General features: G+C 37.8%; 1 protein-coding gene and 1 pseudogene across 5 annotated transcripts in view; both read right to left on the reverse strand.

The window, feature by feature from the left end:
* Positions 1–288: 288 nt before the first annotated feature.
* Positions 289–27613, reverse strand: part of PNG1 (peptide-N-glycanase 1) — a 44950-nt gene continuing 17625 nt past the window's right edge. The window contains exons 14-18 of one of the 4 annotated variants that reach the window (XR_014361542.1): positions 27421–27481; positions 17793–17895; positions 7686–8289; positions 746–880; positions 289–649 (exon numbers count right to left, since the gene is read on the reverse strand). Coding sequence is in view for 2 of the 4 variants with exons in the window: in XM_028263342.2 (XP_028119143.2) it covers positions 568–649; positions 746–880; positions 17793–17895; positions 27421–27481 (381 nt within the window). In the remaining 2 variants the exon portion in view is untranslated. Of the gene's footprint in view, positions 650–745; positions 881–4481; positions 5313–7685; positions 8290–17792; positions 17896–27420; positions 27482–27613 lie in introns of those variants that run through there. The other 3 variants (XM_028263342.2, XR_014361543.1, XM_082915445.1) reach the window with 3 other exon arrangements.
* Positions 20867–21515, reverse strand: LOC145820281 (cysteine protease RD19A pseudogene; annotated as a pseudogene). Its single transcript, XR_014361544.1, has one exon. The product of XR_014361544.1 is annotated as a cysteine protease RD19A pseudogene (transcript).

Consider the following 27613-nt stretch of genomic DNA (forward strand, 5'->3'; position numbering starts at 1 on the left):
CGTGAAAAAAACTAAATGTAATAGAATAAAAAACCAAAATTTGAAATAAAAAAATTTGGACATTTGCATATGGGTAATTTGTGTTTTATATAATAGAATAGATATATAATACAATGTCAGAAGTTGACTACAGGATGCATAAGAAAGAAAAAAATGCTCCTATAAATTTTCGAAAAAAAATAAAAAAATCATATGCATGAGTTTTCAAAGCAGAGACCTTACATAAATTGTAATGTCTGGTCTGGAATCATACTTGCAGCTTGACAAGAATCAGAAATAAATAACCCATTTGAAAAGGAACCAAGAAATCTATTAGTGCATGGTCAGCCACAAGCTCAATACAAACTTAAATGGATATTCCATTGCTTAATTCACAACCTCAGTCCACACGTTCCAGTACCTATGGAATTGGTGAATAACTACTTAAAAAGGCTAATACAGACATTGAGTTATCGGTTCAGTTTAGTTGTTTTCTTTTCAAGTAGACAGGGAAATAATATTAGTGCACAACATAAACAATGGAAAATAATATTCGTTGGTTTTTGATAAACAGATAAACAGTCAACATTAACCGCTTGCATAGAGGTCAATGCTACCCAATTGAAACCGTGAAGTTGCTTGACGATCACGAACTGCCAGAAACCTGAACCTGCAATGGTAATTTTTTTACTTTATATTTTTATAAACTATCTGAAAAAACAAGATTACAAAAGAACGGTTGAGTTCATTCCAAGAGAAGACTTACCTGAATGCATTAGCTAGGAAACCCACTGATCTAATCTTAAATGTCTTCCGCTCGAAACGGTTTTTGAACATCTGAGAACTTTGTTTATCTAAAGCACGCCAACTGGAACCTCCATCATCACTTCCTTCCAAAACCCTGAAAGCATAATATTAATAAAATGTTGAAGATGGTGGCAGTATTTCAATGTAGGACAGTTTGGGAAAGTTTGCAGGGTTAGGTTCTATTATGAAAAATAAATAAATAAATAAAGAAAGAAAGAAGAAAAGAAGAGAGAGAGAGAGAGAGAGAGAGAGAGAGAGAGAGAGAATTGGTGATAAATCTAATTTAGAAAGTGTCTAAGGCATTAGATCCATTGGATTTTCTTAGGATAAATTAAAAATACACCCCTTGAGATTTGCATAAAATACAAATTACCTCTTGTAACGCCCCGACCCTTTACACGTCATCGATATTGTCCGCTTTGGTTCATGCCCGCACGGATTTGTTCTTCCCAGTGGGTCACCCATCCTAGAACTACTCCAGCCTAAGCACGCTTAACTGGGGAGTTCTAATAGGGATTTCACCACTTAGGAAAATGCCTCGATGCTATATAAGGGTCCAGGTTTTTACTTTTATAGCCCAGGAACTCCCCCTCCATTCCCGATGTGGGACACCGGGGCCTTACAATCCACCCCCCATAAGGCTGCACGTCCCCGTGCAGTAGCCTGCCAGCTCGCAAGCCCGCCCATATGCACCGAGAGACGCCAGGGGCCCACACTCGGTACCCCGGAGAGTCGGCTCTGATACCATTTTGTAACGCCCCGACCCTTTACACGTCATCGATATTGTCCGCTTTGGTTCATGCCCGCACAGATTTGTTCTTCCCAGTGGGTCACCCATCCTAGAACTACCCCAGCCTAAGCACGCTTAACTAGGGAGTTCTAATAGGGATTTCACCACTTAGGAAAAGGCCTCGATGCTATATAAGGGTCCAGGTTTTTACTTTTATAGCCCAGGAACTCCCCCTCCATTCCCGATGTGGGACACCGGGGCCTTACACCTCTTGTAGTTTAAAAAATTACAAATACTCCCTTGTTAAAAAAATTTATTTAACAGAATTAACTAAAAAAAAAAAATTTCATAATTACTCTCCTATACAATAATAAAATTACCTAAATTATTAACTGAAATATATTTATAATATCATTAAAAACTGTTAATTGACTTGATGATTTATTAATAAAATGGGAGATTTGTTATGAAATTAGAAACCTCAAGAGGTGGAATGTAATTTCCAGAACCACAGGAGGCAATTTGTATTTTAATCAAACCTCAGGGGATGTATTTGTAATTTACACATTTTTTTATTGGTGACAGGTCCACCTTTTGTAAAATAGTAAGATGAGAAGTCTTTTTGTTGGTTTTGAAGAACAATTTGTTTCCAATTTTACCCCTTGACTTTTTTTCTTTTTTTTTTTCTATTTGTTGACTTTTGTTGACTTTTTGTTCAAATTTTTTTCCTATCTGTTTAATTTTTTTCAATTTTATCTGTTCAATTTTATATCTATCTATTCAATTTTTTACCTAAATTCTATCTATCTGTTCAAATTTATATCTATCTAGTCAATTTTTTCTCCTAAATTCTATACATATGTTCAATTTTTTCTCTAAATTATATTTATATGTTCAATTTTTTTTTCGATATGTTGAAAATCTGTGTAACTTGTTTTTTTATCTGCTGCAATCATTATCAGCAACATCAATTTTTTTCTAGATTTGTCTCATACATGCACACACTCACAGATATACATACATACACTCATAGATATACATACACCAATACCTATCTGTTGCAATCCAAACCAAACCAAAGCACATCTATTCTAAACCCTATCATCATCATCATCATCATACCACAAATCAAGCACTATTTTTTTCTTTTTTGATCTGTTGTATTTTTTGAACCTATCTGTTCAATTTTTTTGAACAAATCTCAAATTTTATCTGTATAATTTTTAGCTGCAACAACAAACTACAGAAAAAAAAAATTATTTGTTCAACACAAAAACAAAAACGAAAACGAAAACGAAAACGAAAACAAAAACAAAAACAAAAACAAAAACAAAAACAAAAATTCTCCTAATCAAACAAAGAGAATCCCATATCTCCTAATTTTTTTTGAACAGATCTACCTTTTATATGTTCATTTTCATCATCTCTTCAAATCTCCCATAGTTACAGATCTAATTCTACAAATTCAAATACCATTGAAGCACCTACAGATCTATTTCATCATCATCAACAACAACATTTATCACCATCAACAACAAAAAACAAAAACAAGATCAACAATAACAACAAAATTCAAAGCCAAGATCTATTCAATCTTAATAGATCCGTTACAAGAAGGAAAAAAAAAAAATCAAAGCTAAAAGTATATAATCTATCAAGAGACCAGATCAGATATCGAAACCCTAGAGAAACGATGAAGAGAGAGAGAGAGAGAGAGAGAGAGAAATGATGGTTTGAGACATCAGTGCTCAACGTTGGCATACAGAGATATCTCTGATGGCTTTAAAACTGACAAAGATCTAGAAAACAACCTCACCAGCTCCAGATCTAAAACATGTTGTTAGAGATCTGCAACCGACGTACGGTTGAATGCGAAAAGTGGTAGAAGCGCCTCACCATCTATGAAGGTGAGAGGAGAATAAAGAGAGAAGCCGCGACAGAGGAGAGACACAGCAACGGAGTAAAGACGCAACGGCGGTCTGCGGCGGAGGAGAGAGAGAGAAAGGCGGTAGAGGGAGGCAAAGAAGAGAGTGAGTGAGAGGGAAGAGAAAGAGTGAGAGAGGCTTGTTAGGGTTTTGACCGTATGGAGAGATATACATAAGAAGGGTATTTTGGTCCTTTTGCTTCAGCTTGTCCTTATGAACAAACTATTTTTGCGCTTGGGCTTTTGGCCCCAGTGCCCCAAAAAAAACAAAAAAAAAAAAAACCCTTAAAGACGTTCTAGATGAGAAGGGTTGAAAGTAGCTTGAATTCACGAAAAGCTTGTTGATGGAGTCACCAGCAACTAATTTAGTGTTTTATTGATTAAATTGAATGTAATAGAGGAGGAAGAGTTTAGGGTTAATTAGGGCTTGATTGCACAGGGTACTGAAAACAAGGTTTGCAGCTAGAGAGAGAGAATGTTCAATATGGGTTGCTCTCTGCAAGAAAAAAGGGAAACAATATTGTTTCTGAGTTTAAATGCTAGTCCTTGAACTTAGCTTTACTTGCTATCTCTGACGCTTGAGGGGGAAAAAGGAACTGATTTAGCTATCAGATAATAAGTTCCCTAGTTATTTATTTGTCAAGGTTTCAAGGAAACAAAACAGAGAATGACAGTTTTATCAGCAAATAATGGGATAATTGTAGGAAAAATAGTCTGTAATTTCTTTTCTTCAAAGAAGTTATTGCAGAGATGGTGTTGATCCAGCAGTGGGAGAAGGCAATGACGGAAGGGAGAGAAAGGGAATTTGATTGAGAAAAAGAGACGTACAAATGAGATAGAAAGAGGGGTAATATGTGTGTGTGTGTGTGTGTGTGTGTGTGAGAGAGAGAGAGAGAGAGAGAATTGATGAGAGAAAAGAGGGATGATGTGGTGGGTTTATTAGATGCATCTTCCCAAGTTCAATCCATTTCAACATTTATGACAGTTACCAATCATAGTTGGGGATAGTCATCATCTCAATTTTTATTTTATTTTTTTTAGCATCAACAAAATTTTATTAAAAAAGAAAAGAGAGAGGACAAAAAGTCCTCACACAAAGAAAGAGAAAGAGCACAACAGAAGCACAAAACTCCTAAGCCTAGAGATGGCAAACATCCCTAGAGATCAAAAACAAAGGGACTCCTTTAAAAGGAGGTGATACAAATGCCCAAAATGAAGCCAAATATTCCACCCTATCCCACAAAGCCTCTACACTTGATTCCTTGCCATCAAAGATCCTTGCATTTCTCTTCAACCATCCTTGCATTTCTCTTCAACCATATAGCCTAGAATACAGCAAAAACAATGCATGTCCACATTATTTTGGCTCTCATGGTGCTCCCAAACCCTTTGAACCTAATAAGAAGCATACGAATGCAGTCCTGCGGAGCAATCCACTGATCATCACATAAGCCGAATTCCTCCGAATTCGGGCAATGAAGGAATAAATGATCCGCTACCTCCGAATTCTTCTTGTACATCACACACCATTGAGGACAAAGAGAGTGATTAGGCCTTCTCCTCTGAAAAACATCATATTAGTTGTGACAACCTTTTGAACCAAAGACCACATGAAGAACTTCATTTTATGAGGGACACCCGTTTTCCAAATTTTCTTATAAAAAGGAAACAAGGGAACAAATGGATTATCAATGAGCTTATCAAAAAAAGATTTACAGGAAAAGACCCCAGAAGAAACAAGATTCCAAACCCTAATGTCACGAGAGGAAGAAAGAGAAACCCCCTTGGATATATTCCCATTGGCAACCAAGCAACAAAATGGGAATGAGCATTCCATTCCACCTTGCATTCCATTCTCAGTTCATTCCTTTCCTGTGTACCAAACATAGCCTGAGGGTATTATTATTGAGTTAAAGAAATGCCTCACCTCTTATTACTGGAAGGCCATTATCATTTGCAAAAATATGTAAAGTATACCTATTACTTTTGTCAAACTCACCTCAACAAAGCCTTATTCTAACCATTTTCATTCAGTTTCTCTGACTTTACATGCCTTCATGTCATTTCTTACTGGATGACATTTTTCATATGCTACCTTCTCCTTATATTACATGTACTACATCAAATCTGAATCGTATGTAACCACTGGTCTTTGTTGCACTTCACTAGATCATCTCAACCAATTCTCTCATCTAGACCTCAAATAATGTTTTCCATAACTAACACATTCACTTTTTTATTAATTGTTATCTTGCCACTCATCAAATTCAAAACTGCTCATCAAATTCTACCTAGTTAAATAGAATAGAAAAATCCTTAGTATTACCATAAAGTGGCTTCATGACCTATCATAATCATAAATTCACAGGAATCCTGAATACTATAACAGTGCAGCTGTACATACAAACTCTACCCATTTCACAAACATAATTCTATAATTTATAACTCCTTGGTTTTAATTGTACCTTTCTAGAAGACTAAGTCCTTTCATCCAAACATTTCAATATAACATACTAGAAGATTATTACCCAACAATTATCCCCTTGTTTGCCTGCCCAATACTTTGCTCTTAATTGTCTTAGTTGTTTAGTTTGGTTATTGACAATTTCCACTTTTTTGCTTCCCAGCACCCTACTCCAAATTTTCTAACTAGTATAGCTTGATTATTACATGAATATTAACTACTGTGTTGTCTTGTCCCATTCACTCTCTCTCTCAATTAAAAATAGGAAAATTTGGCTATAAACCCCCTTTACCTTCCTTTCATTATTAAAAGGACTAAGAAAAAAATTATACTTTCTAAACCCTCTCATAATTATAAAATCTTGCATAAAGGACAAAATTTATTATTTAAATATTTTATTAGACTATTATACCCTCAACTAAATCTTCCCACCTTCTCCACCCACTCTCTCCCCACCTTTTCTGTCTCTCTCCTCCCCCTCTAAACACAGCTTCTCTTCTTTGTTCTTCAAATTCTGAATCGTTCAAATTACCAACACACTCACTGCCGGAGCCCCATTACAATAGCTCCTCTACCCCATGCCAAAGAGAAACAACCGCTGCCAGAACAAAGAAATAGAGTAGTTACAACGCTCTTCTTGATGGCGAGGAAAGTCTCCGGCGAGCTATCATGATCGAGAAATTGATGGAGAGTGAGAAATGGACTCGAACTGAAGTTGCTCGAAGTTCTAGATTGTACAATATGACTTCAAGCTCCTTCGATTCTAGCTATAGATGGCGGTTCTTGAGTTTCAAACTCAATTTTTCCTAGGGTTTCAAGTCCTAGGGTTTCGAGTCCTACGGTTTGGAGGTTTGTAGTTCAAATTTTGTTTTGTTTTTTTTTTGATTTTTTGAATTAGTAGTTTTATTTGGATTTGATGTTAGATCGATTGAATCAGTTGTCGGATTTGAAGATTCAACGATTTGGTGAGTAGTTTGATGTGTTGATTGCTTGATTTCTCTATTGATTTAATTATTTTATTGAGATGTTTTTGTTGAGTTTTTTATCTGTGTTTTGTGGTTATATATCCTTGTAATGTAGATTTGTGTTTTTACTGGTTTTTGAATTGATCTGTTCATACTCAGCTTGTTCAATGGATGATCGATCTATTAAAATGGATGATCTATTAAATTTCTCTCTCTCTCTCTCTCTCTCTCTCTCTCTCTCTGTGATAAGAATCTCTCTAATAAGAATTTCACACAGAAATTTTACTCTGAATCAAATAAAGTTTACTATGATTCAAAGTAAAATTTTACTCTGGTTAAAATGTTGATTTGCTTAGCAATATAAAATTTTACTTTGAATCATAGTAAACAGAGTAAAATTTTACTTTGAATCAGAGTAAACTATGATTCAAAGTAAAATTTTACTCTGAGATTTTACTTTAGTTAAAAACATGTTGATTTGCTTAACAATATAAAATTTTACTTTGAATCATAGTAAACTTTACTCTCTGAATTTTACTCTGAATCAGAGTAAAGTTTACTGTGATTCAAAGTAAAATTTTACTCTGAAATACACTGTGAAGATGACTTAATAAGAGAGCTGATAGATATGAGGATAATATAGTAAAAGAAACAAGTTTTAAAATATTAGGGGGTTTTGAAAGTATCTCTATAATTCTTGTTCTTTTGAAAGACAAATTAGAGAGTGAGGGGTCTATCACCAAATCCCCCTTAAAAATAAGATAGATGAGAGAGAGAGAGAGAGAGAGAGAGAGAGAGAGAGATGCAATATTTTACCTTTTTCAGGGTCTACAATTGCTCCAATGTTGAACAAACCTTGAAGCAAAGAGAGCTTGTCTGGTGAACAAACCTCAGTGGGAAGGGGTTGTTAACTGAATGTGGTAGTGATTTGGGCAAAAACACAAAAACAAAGAGATACAAAACATGACATGACAAGAAGGCTGCCTGCAATCAATTATCAGTGGGCTCTAGTTTCAGGTTCTAGAGTAATGAAACTGGTAGATTATGTTGTGGGCCACAAATGGAATGAATAATGATCAAGTTGGAAATGCTTTAGGTAAAATTGCCAAACAAATAAGACTAATAAACCAGATACCGACGCTAAAACGGAGTAGAAGTAAGGTTAGAGTTTACAATAAAAGGAGTAGGATATAAGGATGAAAATACAGTCAAATCATAGCTCATTATAGTCTAAAGATGTCTGCTCTGCACCAGCTCCGGAAAGAAAAGAAAGAAGAAGAACGACAAAAAGCCAATAACCTTTCAAAGCTCGACAGGGCCTTGTAGGTGGAAAAGCTTATGAATTACCACCGGTAGTGCCATAATGAGGCCTAATCTTTCATTGATTAGTTTTGTCAACTTGCCTCCAACAGGCTTGCTTCTACAGAGAAACAATTACTCAATTAAACTGGAATTTCTAGCAGATAAAGGCTCTCTAAATAGTAAAAACTAAACAAGATCAACAAATCCCCATTGTTTAACAAGACTAAGTAGTGATAACACTCAACAAAAACTCACCCTACTTGCACAAATAGAAATAAGCAAAACTCCTAAAAGTACTCTTACGAGAGCAACAGGTGTGTTTAGTTATGATACATTCAGTGGTTGTGTTAATTCTGACACACTTTTAACTTGAAACATGTATTGCAGATTAATCTCAAAACAAAGATATCCTCCAACAATTTCAGGTACAAATCTTCTTGTACTTGATGTGAATGGACTGCTTGCTTATATTGGTCCATTGGATGAAGCACTTAAAGGTTCTAAACCAGACACAATTATATCTCATAAAGCAGGTGAGACTGAGGAAATGATTCTAAGATATCTAATAATGTTAAAATTTTGTTGTATGCTCTCCAACAACTTTGCTCTAACTAGAAATAATACTGTTAAAATTTTGTTGTATGCTCTCCAACAACTTTGCTCTAACTAGACTATCATTTCTGTATTACTTTTTAAGAGGCCATTCTGCAATGATTTCTAAAGTTTTGCTTTAGCCGATTTCATGTTGCCGTTTGGTCATCAAGAGCAGAGTACTCTTCTAATTCTAGCTGACGAACTTTAGTTTTTCCTTCTTTCTTATTCGTTCGAATTGTTGTTCTTTCATATATCATTGTTTTATTATTATTATTATTATTATTATTATTATTATTGTCTCCTTTTGGAATTATTTAGTGATTGAATTGTTCATTTCTTGAATTGTTCATTGAAGAAATATTGAATCTCTCTTGTTGAAAAAGTGAAGAATTACAATGTACAGAGATAGTTATAGAAACTTATACAACCAACACAACTATCCTAACCGTCTCACTGTAACTAACTACCACTTGAACAGCTGTAACTAACTGACTTAGTTAGCACAATTAGGCTAGCATACTGCTGCAACATGTGAACCCAAATACACCTGCATTTGATCAATGATAAGCTTGAGATGAGCTGCTAGTCTAGCTACTGGAACTGTTAATTGCGTACACTTATCATTCCCCCCACAAGAAAATGGGGAAGGAAGACCCCGTTAGCTTGAATTTAAGAAACTGAAAACGAGAAGTGGAGAGAGGCTACGTAAAAATGTTTGCTAGCTGATCTGCAGTAGGAATGTACTGGAGGGTAAGCTTCTTAGCAGCAACTCTTTCCCTTACAAAATGACAATCTACTTCAATATATGCTTAGAACGACTATGAAAGACGGTCAGAAGCAAGAGAAATAGAGGAGAGGTTGTCACACCATAGAACGGGAAGAGAAGAAGAGGAAATACAAAGATCAGAGAGAAGCATCTGCAACCAGCCAAATGCAACAGCAGTATGAGCAAGAGAGAGAAACTCTGCATCAGTAGATGAACAAGAGACTGTGGGCTGCTTGTTAGCAGACCCAGGAAAGACACAGTGCAATGACCTAGGTTGGAGTTTATTAGAAGAATAAGGCCTAAGCCAGTGAAAACACTGACAACCAAAGACTTTAAGAAGAGTAATTAATAGGAGCACTGGGTAATCGATTAATAAGGTAAGTGGCTGCAGCTATAGCATCCAACCAACAGGCTAAAGGAATAGAAGTTTGATGGAGCAGAGTAATAGCAGTCTTAGTAATATGTCTGTGTTTTCTCTCTGCTACCTTATTCTGGGACGGAGAGATGCATTTTCTTATTGACATACTCAGTGCCACCATAAGTTGTAAGAGTTTTGAGATGAAAACCAAACTGCTTTGCTTCTCAGCAAATGCCTTAAAATCCAAGAACTTTGGAAAACCTCACTCTTATAATGCAATGGATACAAACCAAGTGCATTTGCAAAAATCATCAACAAAGAGAATATAAAATTCGATGAAACGGACTTGACTAGGGAACAATTGATCAGGCAATTGCAACATGGCTTGAAAGGCCTTTTGATGAAACGGAAATTTGAGAGGCACTCTTTGATTGTGAGAGAGATAACGCTCCAAGTCCGGATGGTTTTTCCATGGCTGTCTTTGAAGACTGTTGGGAGGTGGTGAAAGGGGATTTGTTGAGAGTGTTTTTGGAATTTCATGAGTCGAGAGTTGTTAATTTGAGCTCAAATGCCACATTCATCTGTTTAACTCCTAAGAAAGTGAATGCTGTAAGAATTGGAGATTTTAGGCCTATCAATTTGATAACATCACTCTATAAGATTTTGGAGAAGGTTTTATCAAAACGACTAAGGATGTCTTTGGGGGATACTGTGTGTAGGGTGCAAGGGGCTTTTGTGAAAGGAAGACAAATCTTAGATGTCGCCTTAGTGGCAAATGAAGTAGAGGAGGAATATAAAAGTTCAGGGAGGGAGGGACTTATTTTTAAGGTAGATTTTGAGAAGGCATATGACCATGTGGATTAGCAGTTTTGGATTTTGTAATGGACAAGAAGGGATATGGTGGGCAGTGGAGATCTTGGATTAGGGGATATTTGTCGACTTGCAATATGTCAGTCGTAGTTAATGGTAAACCAGGGCATTGCTTTAGGGCTTCGCAGGGGCTATGACAAGGGTACCCACTATCTCCTTTTCTTTTTATTTTGGTGGCTGATATACTGGGAAGGATGGTCGATAGAGCTAAACAAGCAGGCTTTTTTGTGGGGTTGGAGGTGGGGAGGGATAGAGATAGTGTGACACATTTATAATATGCAAATGATATCATACTTTTCTCTTCGGGTGATGAAAGTCAAATAGTTAATCTTCATTCGATTTTGAGACTTTTTGGGATTATCTCAGGGCTTAAGGTTAATTTGGGAAAAAGTAGTGTGGTGGGCATTAATATGCAACAAGATCAGCTTCAGAACAAGGCGACACTTTTAGGATGTGGTATGGAGTTACTTCCTTTTAAGTATTTGGGCCTTCCATTGGGAAGGTAATCCTAGGAGTGAAGTTATTTGGAATCCAGTTGTGGTAAAGATTGGCAAGAGATTGGACGTGTAGAGTAAGGCTTTATTATCACTTGAGGGTAGATACACTTTGGTTAAGACTATTTTGAGTGGTATTCCTATTTATTATTTATTATTTATCTTTGTTCAAGATTCCGGTTAAGGTGGCAAAGTCACTAGAAAAGTTGCTGATGGATTTTCTTTGGGAAGGCAAGGATGACGAGAAAAAGGATCACTTGGTGAATTGGGAGTTAGTGTCGCTACCTAAGGAGAAAGGGGGTTTGACTATCGGTGATATTTAGGCTAGGAACATGGCCCTTCTTGACAAGTGGTTATGGAAATTTCCACTTGAAACTGATTCACTATAGCATTCGGTTATAAGAAGCAAATATGGGACTCATGACAATGGTAGGGATTCACGGGTGGTTTTGAGGGGTAACTGTCGTGCTCCTTGGAAGTCAATTTCTCAAATTTTCACATGTTGGTCTCATCATCTTTTTGTAAGGATAGAACTTGTTCGATTTTGGAAGGATGTTTGGATGGGTCAATCTTCTTTTGCTGCTTATTTCCCACATCTATATAGAGTGGCTCGATCTCATAATTCTTTTTTTGCTTCCATGGCTTGTTCACTTTTGGCTCCAATTTCCAGAAATTTTGATTTTTCCAGGAATCTTAATGATAGGAAGGCTTCACAGTTGACTTCTTTATTATCCAGAATTGATCATTTTTCTTTATCTCCTCTTTTGGAGGACAAGAGGGTTTGGGCTCTTCATTCGTCCGGAATATTTTCTTGTAAGTCTTTTTTGGATTACATCGTTGATAATCCTCATGTTCCTCAGTTTCTTTTTTTGCAAAAAAATTTGGAAGGCTTATGCTCCCCTGAAGGTAAAGGTGTTCATGTGGGCCTTGGTTCATGGAGGCCTTTTGACAAATGATATATTGCAGAAACGGAGACCTAATCATTTTCTAAATCCTCAGTGGTGCATTCTGTGTTGTAAGAATAGGGAATCCGTGGATCATTTATTCTTGCATTGTCCAATCGCTTTGAATTTATGGCACAGATTGTTTTCTTTGGGAAATGTTATGTGGGTAGCCCCCAAAAAGGAATGTGCATATGCTCCTAGTTGATTTTCGCACATTCGGAAGATCAAAGAGAGCCAAAATGCTATGGTCTCGTGCTGTCTTCGCAACTTTTTGGGTTCTATGGATGGAGAGAAATGTGAGGTTGTTTGAAGATAAGTTCCGGGAGATAGGCTGTTTGTGAGATAATGTTTGTCACTTAACTTCTTTTTGGGTGTCGGGGAGCTCTTTATTTAAAGGAGTCCCACTTTTTTTGTTAACTAGAGATTGGTTGGCGGTGTGTAATATGTAGGCTTTTGCTTGTGATTAGCTTGTTAGAGGTTTCATTTTTTGTATTCTCATTGTCCTTTTGTAAGAGGATGCCTCATCCTTGCTTCATTTTTTTGATTGATCAATAAAGTTTTTTGTTGTTGATCAAAAAAAAAATTTGTAGCCAGGAATAGAGGAGCAAAGGATCCCAAACATCACTACGTATCAAACATAAAGGCTGATTAACAGTTGTAGAAGGTGCAAATGGTAGCCCCATGACTTTTAGCAACACAGCAATGTGTGCAAGGAGGAACAAAACAGTTCTTATTGGAGAAAGATACATTTTCAGAAATTTTGTAAGATGTTGAATTTTCAAAGGAAAAGGGAGACCTAGTCTTTGATGCCATAGGAGAAGCTGATGCTTAACCTGGGGATGAGGAATGAGTACTCAGAAGAGCATGCAGTGAAGAAGCAGTAGAAGACAAAGGGAACTGGTATAGACCATGGACATTGGAACCTTTATCTCTATAGAGGATTTCCTTTGTTTGTTTGTCCTGAACAAAGAAGGAAGTATCATCAAATGTAAAAGTACAGTTGGTATCTATGATTCTTAGGTTCCAAGAACCTCCTACTAGGGGTGACAAATCAACTCAAAAACCACGATCCAGAGCAAGAATTAAGTAATAACCGCATTCCCATGTTCCTGGTTGGGATGGAATCTCTGGAATATATGAATACCAAAGAAACACAAACAAAATTACCAAGCAAGAGAAAGTATGTAGAAAGCTAGCAGCCATCATATTATAAGAAAAAAAATTAATTCTAGTACCTCATACTTACATAATATTTAATTATATTTACAAAAAACAATTTGCAGTTGATGCCTAAGAATCACAAACACTTCCTCATAAGGTGACATGTCCACATTAGACACTCAATCCAAACATGTCCTATGCTATTATTTTTAAAATGTTATAGACATGGACACGATTCAGGTACTTAGGGGACACACGTATCCATCACATAGACATACAAGAAACACATCAGTTTGAACATAATAACGTAGGATACAATCATAAAAGAAAAGAAAGTTTAAATTTACACTTATTAATCCCCCCCTCCTTTGAACTTTAGGTACAAAACAGTATTTTTTGGGTGTATCCTTGTGTGTTGGTCCTACATTGTTTTGAAATTTGTTGTGTCTACGTGTCTGTGCCATTTTGCATGTTTGTTTCCGTGCTCCTTAGGTTGACACTAATCTCCAATATTTATTCATATTTTAACATATATTGGCAGTGTTTGGGAAGTTTGTTTTTTGATTTTTTTTCACTAAAAGACAAATTGGTTACAAAACCAAAAAAACAAATCCAAACAAAATATCACATCAAACCCCATAATCATTTCACTTTTTCTCTCACAAACATCACATCCAACCACAAAAAAAACCCAACTATCTTCCCAAACACAAACAAATTTTTCTCCAATAATATCCTACAACTAAAAAAACCTACAAAAAAACCCACTTTCCAAACACCTACATTATTTCTTACAATATATTTTATATATATAATATACAAAAGCTACTATAGGCCCTCCCAACCTTAAACTCCTCTATGTGCCCTCACTCCTCGCCCTGCCCCCTCTGCTGTTTTGTGCAACTAAGATTTCTGTTAAAATCCACCTACTCTTCACCACTTCACCACACACTCCACTTCACCTAACCCACTATCACCTCCACTACACCTACTACCACATTTTCTTCTATATATAGATTGTATAGGAATTGTAATTAATCAATCAACATATCAATCAATAATACATAAATTGTTACATGGTATCAGAGCAGGTTTAGAACCTAATATTTTCGCTTCCCCGGCGGGCGGCAACCTCACCTTAGCCGCCCGCTGGACCTCAATCTATTCCGCTTATTTTCTACACATACCTTCCCATCATTGTCCAAATCTTCTCTCTCTCTACAGCTGGGAAAAGTGCCAAAGCTTCTTCATCGTCATCTTCATGTCCATGTCTAGAGTAATCATCGGATTTGCACCTCTTTGATGATGCACATTTTTTGTCTTCTTGCAAGGTTACCTTAAGGAAATCGGATTCTTGCACTGCATCTGCATCTGTGGCTGTGGGTATTGGAGGTGCTGCTGCTGCTTCGTGGGTCTGCCATCTGGAAAGGACTGCTGCTGTACATGAAGTGAGAATCTGATTCTTCATTTTCAATGGGCTTTGAAGATGGATGGTCACTCTTCATGCCAAAGCTTCTTCTCATCTCACTGAACCTGAAAATTCACCGGAGATCGCCTCAAGTTTCAGAGCTGTTGAGTATTTTCCGGCGAAATTTGCCGGCGAAATGTGCAAATTCGGATCACTCGTCTTCCTCTTACTTCTTTGCTCTGCGGCTCTAGCTTCTGCTCAGGGATCTAAGAACAGAACCACCATGAGTGGTGTCACTTGTTGCCTTCGGTTTCCTGGTCAGCTCAACTCTGATCTCCGACAACTTGCAGTCAACCTCATCCCATTCCCAAGGCTCCACTTCTTCATGGTTGGCTTTGCACCCACTTTCATCACTTTCCCCTTGTTCCCCCTGTTCTGGATCTGGATCTGGCCAGATCAAACTCAAGGAGGGCAATCTCTCTCTCTCTCTCTCCATGGACCCAACATCATCATCATGCATCCACTCAATCTCCCTCTCTCTGGGTCTCGGTTGGAGGAGGAAAACATGGGGGACACCGATTGGTGCTCTTGATACACACTTGTTCCCCACTTTCTTTATTTTATATATATATATATATATCTCTTTTTATTATATTATATTATATTTTAAAAAAAAAAAAAAAAAAAAAAAAATCAACTCTCCTCCGTTTGATTTCAAACTCCATTATTTTTATTTATTTTCTTCAAACCACTTTCCTTATTTCCCCCATCTTTCATTTTTTGATTTCAAATATATTTTTATTATTTCTTTCTTTATTTTTCTTTCACATTATTTTTAATCTTTTTTCCAATTCCATTCATACCATATAGCTTTGCACACCAAACCATATTTTATTCATCTCAGGGATCAATCCCGATCAACATTTTACACACAAAAAAAAAAAAAAAAAAAAAAAAAAAAAAAAAAAAACAACAACAACAACAACAACAACAAAAAACAAACACCCAAAGATTTGTTTTCTTTTCTGCAGGCGGCACCCACCGACCTCACTTCTTCGCCTATTCCGCGGGTCTCTTCTTTTTGCCTCCGTCCTGGGCGGTCCTTGACGGTGTTGCCTCCGTGTTTCCCACTCCACCGAGCACGTTCACTCCACCCTGCTCCTCCACTACAGCATATGGTGGACCTCCAAATCGGAACATCACGGTAGCCTTCCGCTTCAGCTCCTTGTTTTCCGCCTTCAGCACACTTATCTCTGCTCGCGCATCCTTATACATGCGCTGGAGCAGAGCCAGTTGGCCGTTTAAATGCTGCACCTCATTTGTCCTACTCTGCAGCCGGTGCGACAAGTTTGTGACTGCCGTCATCGTCTCCACACAGGACTTCAAAGTATACTGATTGGCTTCAATATCAGTTTGTACTGCCATTTTTTGCTCCACAGACCGCATAGGAAAGTTCAACGGAGCAAACCCTGGGGCGCTTGGTTGAGGTTCACTGGCCCCCGCACCAGTTATCTCTCTTGTTGACTCGTTAAGGTCTGGAAAGAGAGTGAGCAGACCACGGGAAGACGAAGCCATTTTCTGGACAACAGAGTGTTACAGAGTGTCTATCTCAGAAATCTCTCTCAGAAAACAGAGTGTTACAGAGTATCTCTCTCAGAAATCACTCTCAGAAAACAGAGACAACAGAGTGTTACAGAGTCTCTCTCAGAAACGAAAGAGTTTTTCAAAGGATTTTCGCAGGATTTTTGTCTCTGCCTAAGCCTCAGCCTCCGTCTTGGTTAAATAGCCGAGGCAGCCACGCGTATCGCGCGCCACTTGACGCCAGACGACAAACGGGCGCGCCAGCCAAGGGACTCACGTGCCTCGCCATCATATCTGGCACGCCTTTTTATGGATTGGGCACGCCTTTTTATGACACGCCTTTTGAAAGATTGGGCGCACCTTTTGAGGGTGCGACTTTTTAAGGGGTCCGACAAGACTCTGTAAACTGTCCCGACATTGATTCCGGTTAGCTCCTTTATGGGTCCGACAAGACTCTATAAACTGTCCCGACATAGATTCCGGTTAGTTTCTACAAGGGTCCGACAAGACTCTGTAAACTGTCCCGACATTGATTCCGGTTAGTTTCTACAAGGGTCCAGCAAGACTCCGTAAACTGTCACAACAACTGTCACAACATTGTCTGCTACAACGGTCCGACATGACCCCATAAACTATCTTCTACAACGGTCCGACATGACCCCATAAACTGTCTTCTACATCGGTCTGACACCGCCATCCAGTGTCCTCTACACCGTTATGACACCCCCATACAGTGTCCTCTACAACGTTATGACACCACCATACAGTGTCCTCTACAACGTTATGACACCACCATCCAGTGTCTTCACAAATGGTCTGACACGACCATACAGTGTCTCCTATCCTTTTTTATTTTTATGTATTTTCTTGTTTTGTTACTCTCTCCAAACTCAAGTTGGTTAGTTCCTATCCCCCTTGAGTTTGCGGGGGGCTGTTAAAATCCACCTACTCTTCACCACTTCACCACACACTCCACTTCACCTAACCCACTATCACCTCCACTACACCTACTACCACATTTTCTTCTATATATAGATTGTATAGGAATTGTAATTAATCAATCAACATATCAATCAATAATACATAAATTGTTACAATTTCATACCTCACTAGTACTACATGAAGTGCTCAATTATATGTTACCTATATGGCACCCTAGCCCAAATTGTAGGATTCACATGGGCTTTTCTCCATTTTCGTATGTGACGAGCATAATTTTAAGGGGTTAATCTCCATCAGGTAGAGCAACACATGGTTAAGCCAAAATCAAACAAAGCTCAACCAAGCTAATCATGCCTAAAACAACGGTCAAGTGCACACAAACCCAAGCCTCCCCTGATAGAAAATCCGCAAATAAACTCTACCTGTTGCTTAAATTATGACAAACATGCAACTTTTATTTAGATAGAACGTAAAATCCATTGCCATATTCTAGAACATCATACCAATCCATTGGATCTCTCTCTGGAGCATCATTAGCTGACATCAATTCATATGCGACAAGCTCACGCATCTGGTCATCCAACACTTTGTATATGATCCAACAACCTATAAGAATGAATCAATTATTGATGGACAAGTTAGAATTAGTTAAAATTCAAGTAATTAAGTAACAACAAAGAGAGTTATCTACAATTATGCATACATAGCTGACGCAAGAAGCACACTTAAATAAATAATTTGGTGTTTGGGGGTTTTTCATCATAAGATTACTATAAAGTACAACTTTCCTATACCAAAATTAGATGATATGCAAGATATACTCTCGGCTTCTTGGGCCTTTTTCCCAGATAGACATAAAGAGTGCGTACCACAAAATAAGAATTCAAGTAGGTGTGACTGGAACACAATCTTTAAGAAAAGGTAGGGATTTTCTGAGTGGTCAATTATGCCATTTGGCCATTCAAATGCACCAAGTGTTTTCATGAGATTTATGAACCAAGTGTTGAAACCATTCATTATAAAGTTCATAGTTGTCTCCCTTCAACCAAAAATAAAATAAAAATGGTTCGTAGTTTGCCCACTTTGATGAAGGGTTGTCCTAGATGTTCTAAGGAAAAATTAGTTGTGTATACTTGAGACATGTAGGGTTTTATGGAGGACAAATTGGCGTTTCTAGGGTTTATTGTCTCAGGTGGTGGTTTGGAGGTTGATCCGATCAAGATTGAAAAATTTCTAGTCGGCCTACTGTGAAGATATTGACTGAAATTACAATTCTCATGGCTTTAACTACTTTCGACCCAAGATTCATAAAGATTTTCAGCAACGTCATGTCTCCAATTACAGAATGTCCAAGAGCAAAAAGTTTAGTCGAAGAAGATGAGGAGAGATTCCAAGAAATAGAAAGAGGATGATGCAAGCGCCAATACTAGCTCTACCAAATTTTGAATGCCAATTGTGATGTATCTAAGGTTGGCATTGGTTGTGCTTTACCCCAAGGGGGGCAGTTCATTGCATGCTTAAGTGAGAAATTCATAGAAACTCGACAAATTTCTCCACCTACAATATTGAGTTCTATTCCATTGTTCAAGGCTTGAAGTTTTAGCTACATTACTTGATTCAAAGGAAGTTTATCTTGCATTCAGACCATGAAGTCTTGCAGTCTATCAACTCCTAATGGAAGTTAAACGAAAGACAAGCAAAATGGGTGGCTTCTCTCTGAAGCATACATACATTCTTCCTATAAGTCTATGACACAAGGCTGGTTTGCAAATAAAGTTGCTAATGGCTACCAGTAGAATGGTCCATATGTTGAAATATGTCACTAGGTTGTTGGATTGGATGTGATCAAAGAACAATAAAAGGAGGTTCCTTAATTTTTATAATTCTTTGAGAAACACCAATCACAAGTGTTTCCAATAGGCGTGCCAAAAATTTGTACACACAAATTTTGAGTCCTACAATAAAGAACACTGATTAAAATGGTAAACCTCTTATTCAATATCTTGATTTAGTCACGATCCAACAAATGTAGAAGCTTGTTGTCGAATTGAACCACTAGATGAATTTCTTCAAGTCCTCAAAACTAAGAAGACTGAAGAGAGGGGCTTGTTTGAGGGCTTGATCTCAAACAAAGTTCAAACTACTCTATCCAAAAGAAGATACCAGATTGCAAGCTCCACGATTCTTGAGATGTAGAGTGTCCTGAACTTCATAGCATGTGAAAGAATCGGCAAGTTGTGGAAGAATTTGTTGATCTTCCATGAGAGCTTTAAAGAGAGCCATCAAGAGAACATTAGACAGCGCCTTGAGGAATGCTTAAGAACTCTTGGCCACAGGTCCATTCTCCATGAATAAGACCCTCTCTCTCTATATATATATGCTCAATTGTTGAAGTGCATGAGTGTTAATTTGGAAATTCCCTAAATTTGAATTTGTGAATTAATTAATTTTACAAAATGAGAGTTCTCTATCATTATCATAGATCATGGAAACAAATTTAAGTTTAAATTAGAATTGCCCAATTTTTGACTTATTTGGAGATTTTGACCTATGTCATTGAGCGATACATCCTTCGGTACATTCAACTAATTGACCCATATTGTCAAAATTGGACCCTTTTCTTTAAGCATGACACATATTTACGGTTAAGTCCTGTGATTTTGGTGCGACTCACATTTCTTGTAAATTTGACTTTGATCAATCAAGAAAGATTAGTTTGTCTCAACTAATCAGACAGTAGATAGACTCATTAACAATGTTTTGTTAGTGATAGAAAGATTAGTTTATCTTGACTAATCAAATCATAGATAGACTCATTAACAATGTTTTGTTAATGATAGACTCATTAACGATGTTTCTTGCTATTGGAAACATTGTGGCTAGGAATATTGCCCTTCTTGGAAAGTGGTTATGGAGATTTCCCATTGAGAATAAATCATTTGGCATGCCATTGTTAAGAGCAAGTACAGGGTTCAATCTAATGGGAGAGATTTTGATGTGGCTAGTCAGGGCAATAATTGATCTCCATGGAAATCCATTTCTCATATCCTTCCGTTTGTGTCTAGATTTCTTTTTTTGAAAGTGGGCAATGATGAGAATGTTCAATTTTGGGAGGATGTGTGGGTGGATGATTCTTCTTTTGATTTGTTATTTCCAAACTTGTGCTTGGCAGCCCGGTCTCAAGTTGCTCTTGTTGCTTCTATGGCATTGTCTTTTGTGGCACCAATATCTTGGGACCTAAACTTGTTAGAATTTCCCATCTTTACTTTCACCTACTCCACTACACACTCCACTTCACCTACCTCCACTTCACCACACACTCCACTTCACCTAACCCACTATCACCTCCACTACACCTACTACCACATTTTCTTCTATATATAAATTGTATAGGAATTGTAATCAATCAATCTTGTAATATATCAATCAATACATTAATCAATAATACATCAATTTTAACTTGGTATCAGAGCGAGGTTAACAACCTAGTCATTCTACTTCACCGGCGGGCGGCAGTCTCGCCTTGGCCGCCCGCCGGACCTCTACACATACCTTCACTCGGCTGTATCTTCCAACAAGATCCTCTGTGTGTTCAGATCTTTGTATCCATGACACTAAAGTTAGCTACTGAAGCAGCAATCTTGGTCTTGTCAAATTTGCAGGTTCCACGATCAGTACCGGTGTAAGGATAGTCCTCTTCTCGCATAAGTCCACCAGCTTTGAGTGTGTACTCAAAGGCACTATTCATCAGCCCACCATTGCAACCAGAGTCGCAAGAATCAGCTTCCTCTGGATCACACTCCTGGTCACAATCCACAAGTTGTTGCTCGCTAAGGCTCACAAGCTTCCTTGTTGCAAGGAAATTCGCACCCTCCAAGGCCCCAGTGGCACTAAACGACCAGCATGATCCACAAGAACCCTGATTCTTTACGGGCGCGACGGCTCCGTGATCTCTCCAATCGAAATCTGTCGGGAGATCATTTGTCGGAAGGATCGGAGCCTTGTTAGCGTCGGATGGAAGCTTGAGGCGCCTCCTCAAGCCGAGGTGTTGCTGGCGAAACTCCGCCGGAGACAGATCGGAGAACTGAGTGACGCCGTGGACCGCCGTGGACCGCCGTGGGGTCGAGCTGCTGGTAGCGGCGAACCCGGCGTAGGTTAGACTTGAAGATCGAGAACCTGTGATCGTGCTCCTCCATGGTGGCGCCGTCCATCTCTCTCTCTCTCTCTCGGACATTGTCTCTCTCTCCCTTCCTTGTAAAAGTCTACAGAAGTCTTGAGATCATACTCGCATTCTCTCTTCTCCAGATACTCCATTGCTGCCTTTTGCTTCTTTCCTTTCTTTTTCTTTTACTATTTACATCCACTTTTGTCCCCCACTTTCTCTCTGCCTTTTTGTTTTTAAAAATAATTTCCAACCCACCGCGCCACATGCACTTTATTATTCCTTATTCCACCCATTTTTTTTTATTCCACCCACCAGCGCATGCTTTTCCATTAATACCTTTTTCTTATTATTTTTTTTATTATTCTTATTATTCTTCCCACCACCAAAAAAAAAAAAAAAAAAAAAAAAAAAAAAAAAAAAACCTCAAACATTTCAAATTTGCACAACAACCAATATTTTATTCATCTCAGGGATCACCCCGAGCACAATTTTACAAAAAAAAAAAAAAAAAAAAAAAAAAAAAAAACAACCACAACAACCAACCACAAAAGTGGCATTTTTTCTTCTCTACTCTGCTGCAGGTCTCTTCTTCTTGCCTCCGTCCTGGACGGCCCTTGCCGGTGTTGCCTCCGGATTTCCCACGCCACCGAGCACATTTACTCCCTGCTCCTCCACTACAGCATATGGCGGCCCTCCAAATCGGAACATCACGGTGGCCTTCCGCTTCAGTTCCTTATTTTCTGCCCTTAGCACGCTTATCTCTGCTCGCGCATCCTTATACATGCGTTGGAGCAGAGCCAGCTGGGAGTTTAAATGCTGCACCTCATTTGTCCTACTCTGCAGCCGGTTCGAGCCATCATGTCCGGCACACCTTTTGATGAATTGGGCACGCCTTTTGATGGCACGCCTTTTGATAAAGTGGGCACGCCTTTTGATGGCACGCCTTTTGATGAATTGGGCACGCCTTTTGATGGCACGCCTTTTGACAAAATTGGGCACACCTTTTGAGGGTGCGACTCTTCAAGGGTCCGACAAGACTCAGTAAACTGTCCCGACATTTGATACCGGTTAGCTTTTTCAAGGGTCCGACAAGACTCTGTAAACTGTCCCGACATTGATTCCGGTTAGTTTCTACAAGGGTCCGACAAGACTCTGTAAACTGTCCCGACATTGATTCCGGTTAGTTTCTACAAGGGTCCAGCAAGACTCCGTAAACTGTCACAACATTGTCTTCTACAACGGTCCGACATGACCCCATAAACTGTCTTCTACAACGGTCCGATATGACCCCATAAACTGTCTTCTACAACGGTCCGACATGACCCCATAAACTGTCTTCTACATCGGTCTGACACCACCATACAGTGTCCTCTACAACGTTATGACACCCCATACAGTGTCTTCACCAACGGTCTGACACGACCATACAGTGTCTCCTATCCTTTTTTATTTTTATGTATTTTCTTGTTTATTTTTATGTATTTTCTTGTTTTGTTCCTCTCTCCAAACTCAAGTTGGTTAGTTCCTATCCTCCTTGAGTTTGCGGGGGGCTGTTAGAATTTCCCATCTTTACTTTCACCTACTCCACTACACACTCCACTTCACCTACCTCCACTTCACCACACACTCCACTTCACCTAACCCACTATCACCTCCACTACACCTACTACCACATTTTCTTCTATATATAAATTGTATAGGAATTGTAATCAATCAATCTTGTAATATATCAATCAATACATTAATCAATAATACATCAATTTTAACTAAACTTTTCTAGAACCCTTAATGATCGGGAAAATCTGGAGTGGGCGTCTTTGTTGTCTTTACTTGAGGGGATTTCTCTATTTCCAAATGAGATTGATAAGCAAGTTTCACACATTCATTCTTCCGGTGTTTTTTCATGCAAGTCTTTCTTTGAAAAGATCATTGATGAGCCTAATTTTCATTCTTTTCCATTCTATAAAGGAATTTGGGAAGCTATTGTGCCTCAAAAAGTGCAGATCTTTATGCGGTCCTTGGTTCATGAGAACATTTTGACTAATGAGACTTATCAAACAAGGAGGCCTAATCACCACCTTATCGGTGCATTTTATGTAGGGGAAATGGGGAATCTCTGGATCATCTTTTCTTACATTGTCCAGTAGCTTTGCATATTTGGTAATGTTGTTTTCTTTAGCCGCCATACATTAGGTGGCCCCAGGGAAGTGTTATTAAATGCTTATTATTGAATTTTGAGGTTTTGGTTTGAAGAAGCGAGCAACAGTAGGGATGCAACTCGGGTGGATTTGGACAGGTTGAGAGATTGTCCAAGCCCAGCCCAAGTTATGCTAAGACCTACCTAGGCTCACCTAGGCCCGAATTGTAATCCGAGGTTGTCTGCCCAAGCCCAAGCCGAGTTAAATCTGAATAGCTGAAGTTGTCCGAATTGCACATAAATTTCATTTTTTTTTTCCAGCTAAATTATTAATATGTTAAAATTAGATTTTGTTTACATTTTTTTTTTTTAAAGAAAATCATTAATAACATGAAAACATATAATTTATATAATGTAAGAGAAATGCTGTTATGGTAGTCTTTACAATTTATGAGTGAGAATAAAAAAAAATCAGATTTTGTGTTGTGTTTATGTAACTTATGTATATAATATATAATATATATTTGATATGATTTAACGATCTAAATTACTTTAATATTATCTAATGGCTAATAATTTATACGTATATTAAATATTTTTATATATAATTCAAGCTTCGGGTTGTTTGATATCTTTATCCAAACCCATCCAAATTGAATTTGGGCTTCTGAATTTTTGCTCAAACCCATACCGAATTTAAAAATTTCTCGCCCAAGCCTCAAAAAAATTCAGGCTGGGCTCGAGTTGCTTGGGTTGAGCCTACTCAAGTTGCACCCCTAACCAAAAGTGTTGTGGAGATGTGTCACATTTGTAATTTTTTGGGTTTTATAGTTGAAAGAAATGAAAGGATCTTTGAGAACAAGTTTGGGGATGTCGAGTTAATATGCGATGAAGTGTGTCATGTGGCATCATTTTGGGCGTCTATTTCTCTTGGAGTTCCACTTTTTTTTAATTTCTAGAAATTGGAAAGTGGTTTGTGATGTACAGATGTATTTTTGTTCCTTTCCTTTTTTCTTGATGTAATGGTTGTGTTCAACAAAGAGGACCTCTTGTCCTCTTTTGTTGTCGTCTTTTTTATTAATAAAATTACCTTTGCTACTAATCCCAAAAAATAATGAAGAAGAAGAAGAAGACTTTGGATGCAACCCACGCGAAAAATCTTTTCTTTTGAGAAATGGTTAAACGACATGGGGTATCGATGGTTACCACATTTGACCATATATGAGATTTCTTAGCCATAATTGGAAGACTTTTTGAAAATTACAGCCAAGTGGACTGCAATATAGCAGTTCATATCACCCCCAAAAAAGATGGTCAAATGGAAGTGGTAAACCGGGGCTTGGGGAATTTGTTTAGGTGCCTTGCAAAGGACAACATCTGACATTGGATCTGACCTTGGCACAAGCTGAATTTGCTTACAACAGCAACACAAATAGGACTACTGAGAAGAGCCCTTTTGAAATTGTGCATGGGTGAAGTCCAAATCAGATTGTCGATTTTGTGGATATCTTGGATCAGCCACAAATTTGTGATGATGGTATTGCATATGCAGAAAATTTGAAAAATAAAAATAATGAAATCCGGGACCAGATCCGGTGAAAGTTACCAGAACCGAACTAACACTATCAATAAAGATGTGGATCGCCATCAGAGGTTCAGATAATACCAAGTGGAAGTTTTGGTCAAGCATCATGATTTTTCTTCAGAAAGAGAGATTTTCAGCAGGCACTTATCATAAGTTAAAGAGCAAGAAGATAGGCCCATGCAAAATATAGAACATTTGAGGAGAATGCTCATGAAGTAAAACTTCCAGGTGGCCTGCAAATATGCTTTCTAAGGCTCTCTTTTTCTCTGGACCCTTCTCCCCATCTCCACAGTTAGCTGCCAACCTAGATGCCAACAACCAACAAATCACAAAGCTTGTCAAAGCAATCTAATATCACCAAACTAAGAACTCTTCACCAGCACCAATACAAAGGTGGCCTCGGATTCTCTTGTGAGTGTATTTACTGTTGTGAGGCATAGGCATGAGCTATGTTACATAGACTCGGTTATGAGTATCAGGCATGGGTGAGACCTTCATAAATTTAAATCTTACGATATCGGGATATGTAACCAAAAGTAGCATATGGGTATGGGGACTCATTATGGACACTTGCATAAGTTGCATATTATATAATCTTCATATCAAAGATGTGAATTATGTAAAAATGGACTTGAAACTAAATAGGATTTAGGAAAAATATAAATTTTCTATCTCTCATCTATGCTAGAGATTATAAATGTTTCTTTTCTAACAAATTTGAGTTTTTTATTCTTCAAACATTGTAAAAAGTTGGAAGATCCAATTGTCTAAATTGGATACAGACACATCGCACTCCCTTACTCTTGTCATATCTGGTGGACACGGGTACTTTGGGGAAAATAGAAGAGTCCAAGAAACATAAGGTATGAGTGAGAAGCACATATGGAGCAGTGTGCTGGGCACACATTTGTTGTGGATGCGAAGCTCCTTTGGGTGTTACTTTGATACATGAATTATGAGCTCTTTGGTCTAAGCTTTTACATGCTTTGCTTTTAAACTTGAAGACCGATATATATATGAACCTGATAAATTGATATATATACACACATATACGTAGAATTTATATAAACATGCTATATTAGATCTCTATAGAGAGAAATTTTAAGAAATCAATTCAAAATATCACCATGTAATATATATTACATATATATCTCCATATATGTATGCAAGAGTTCTAAGATTTTATACCCGAAAGGGTCAACATGTCTCGATTTTTAATTTGAGGGGTTAAGTGAAAACGGGTCAAAGTTGAAAGGAGAGGTGGTGAAAATTTTGACATGGGCAATGTGGATCTGAAGAAACAATTGGAATGAAGTAAAGATTGCAAAACAACACAAGGAGAAGTTTGAGGCAGCTCCTATATACTCACCAAGATATCAGACACACAATAGACCATAACAAAACTACAAAAAAATATTGCCATGTTGGACAAAGAGAACATAATAGCTGGTTCAAGGGCTCTCGAGCTATGCAATAAACAAGTTGCCCTTTGATTGCATGTGGCAGGTAATTTGATGACAACATTGAAGATTCCTAGAGGATGAGCAGAAGAGTTTAGTTGATAATAGTAGCCAGTGAGTGTAAGAACTAAGGTGGAAATGAGGTTCAGAAGACATGTTTGTTGATTATCATGTTTTTTGCATCCGAGTGCTGAAATTTCAAGGTTGGATGCTTAGAAAGTATGGCCAGAAAATGCGCTACCATGTTAAACAAGAATGTTTAAAGATCCTTCCTATTTGTATTTCTTTTCCTTTCTCTATATCTTTCCCAAAACAATCAAAATAAAGAAATGATTTCTTAGAATGCATTCTACTTTCTTTCCAATATTTCCTGTACAACCAAACAGCCAAAGGTATTTTCTTGTCCTTTCCCTCATTGAACCTGTGAACAAAATACATTGTTAAAACTCCAATTATTTATGAATTTGCAAAATGACCCCGACTAAAATTAAACACCATAATATGATGTGCATGGCAGCCTCCTATGCACTCCAGATCAACAATCATGAGGAAAGCCAATAGATTTTCCTTGACTTCTGGCATTACGTTGCTAGCCTACTGAATATGATAGTGTGCTCAGGTAGTATATTGCATAGACATAGTGCGAAAACTAGCTTTCTTAAATATTATCACATATGATATATATATACACAAATATATATTCATTTTCAATTTCCACCCTCTTTTGTTACATGGCATATTTATGACTCGTAAGAGATAAAACATGTTATTCGGTTCAGAGTACCTCTGGCACCATTTGGTTCTTCCCACTTTGACATTCGAGTTCCGTCAAATGCAGATGTGACCTGAAATTGGTTGACAGCAATGCCTTTAAAAGAATTTCATTATCAACAATGGGATCATAAAGAAATCTACAAGACACGTGTCATATATTAATTATCAATAAAATTGAACTAATAGCATGAATTGGTCAATGC

This window comes from Camellia sinensis, chromosome 2 (assembly GCF_055761805.1).
Source record: "Camellia sinensis isolate YWXY chromosome 2, ASM5576180v1, whole genome shotgun sequence".
Taxonomy (NCBI): Eukaryota; Viridiplantae; Streptophyta; class Magnoliopsida; order Ericales; family Theaceae; genus Camellia; species Camellia sinensis.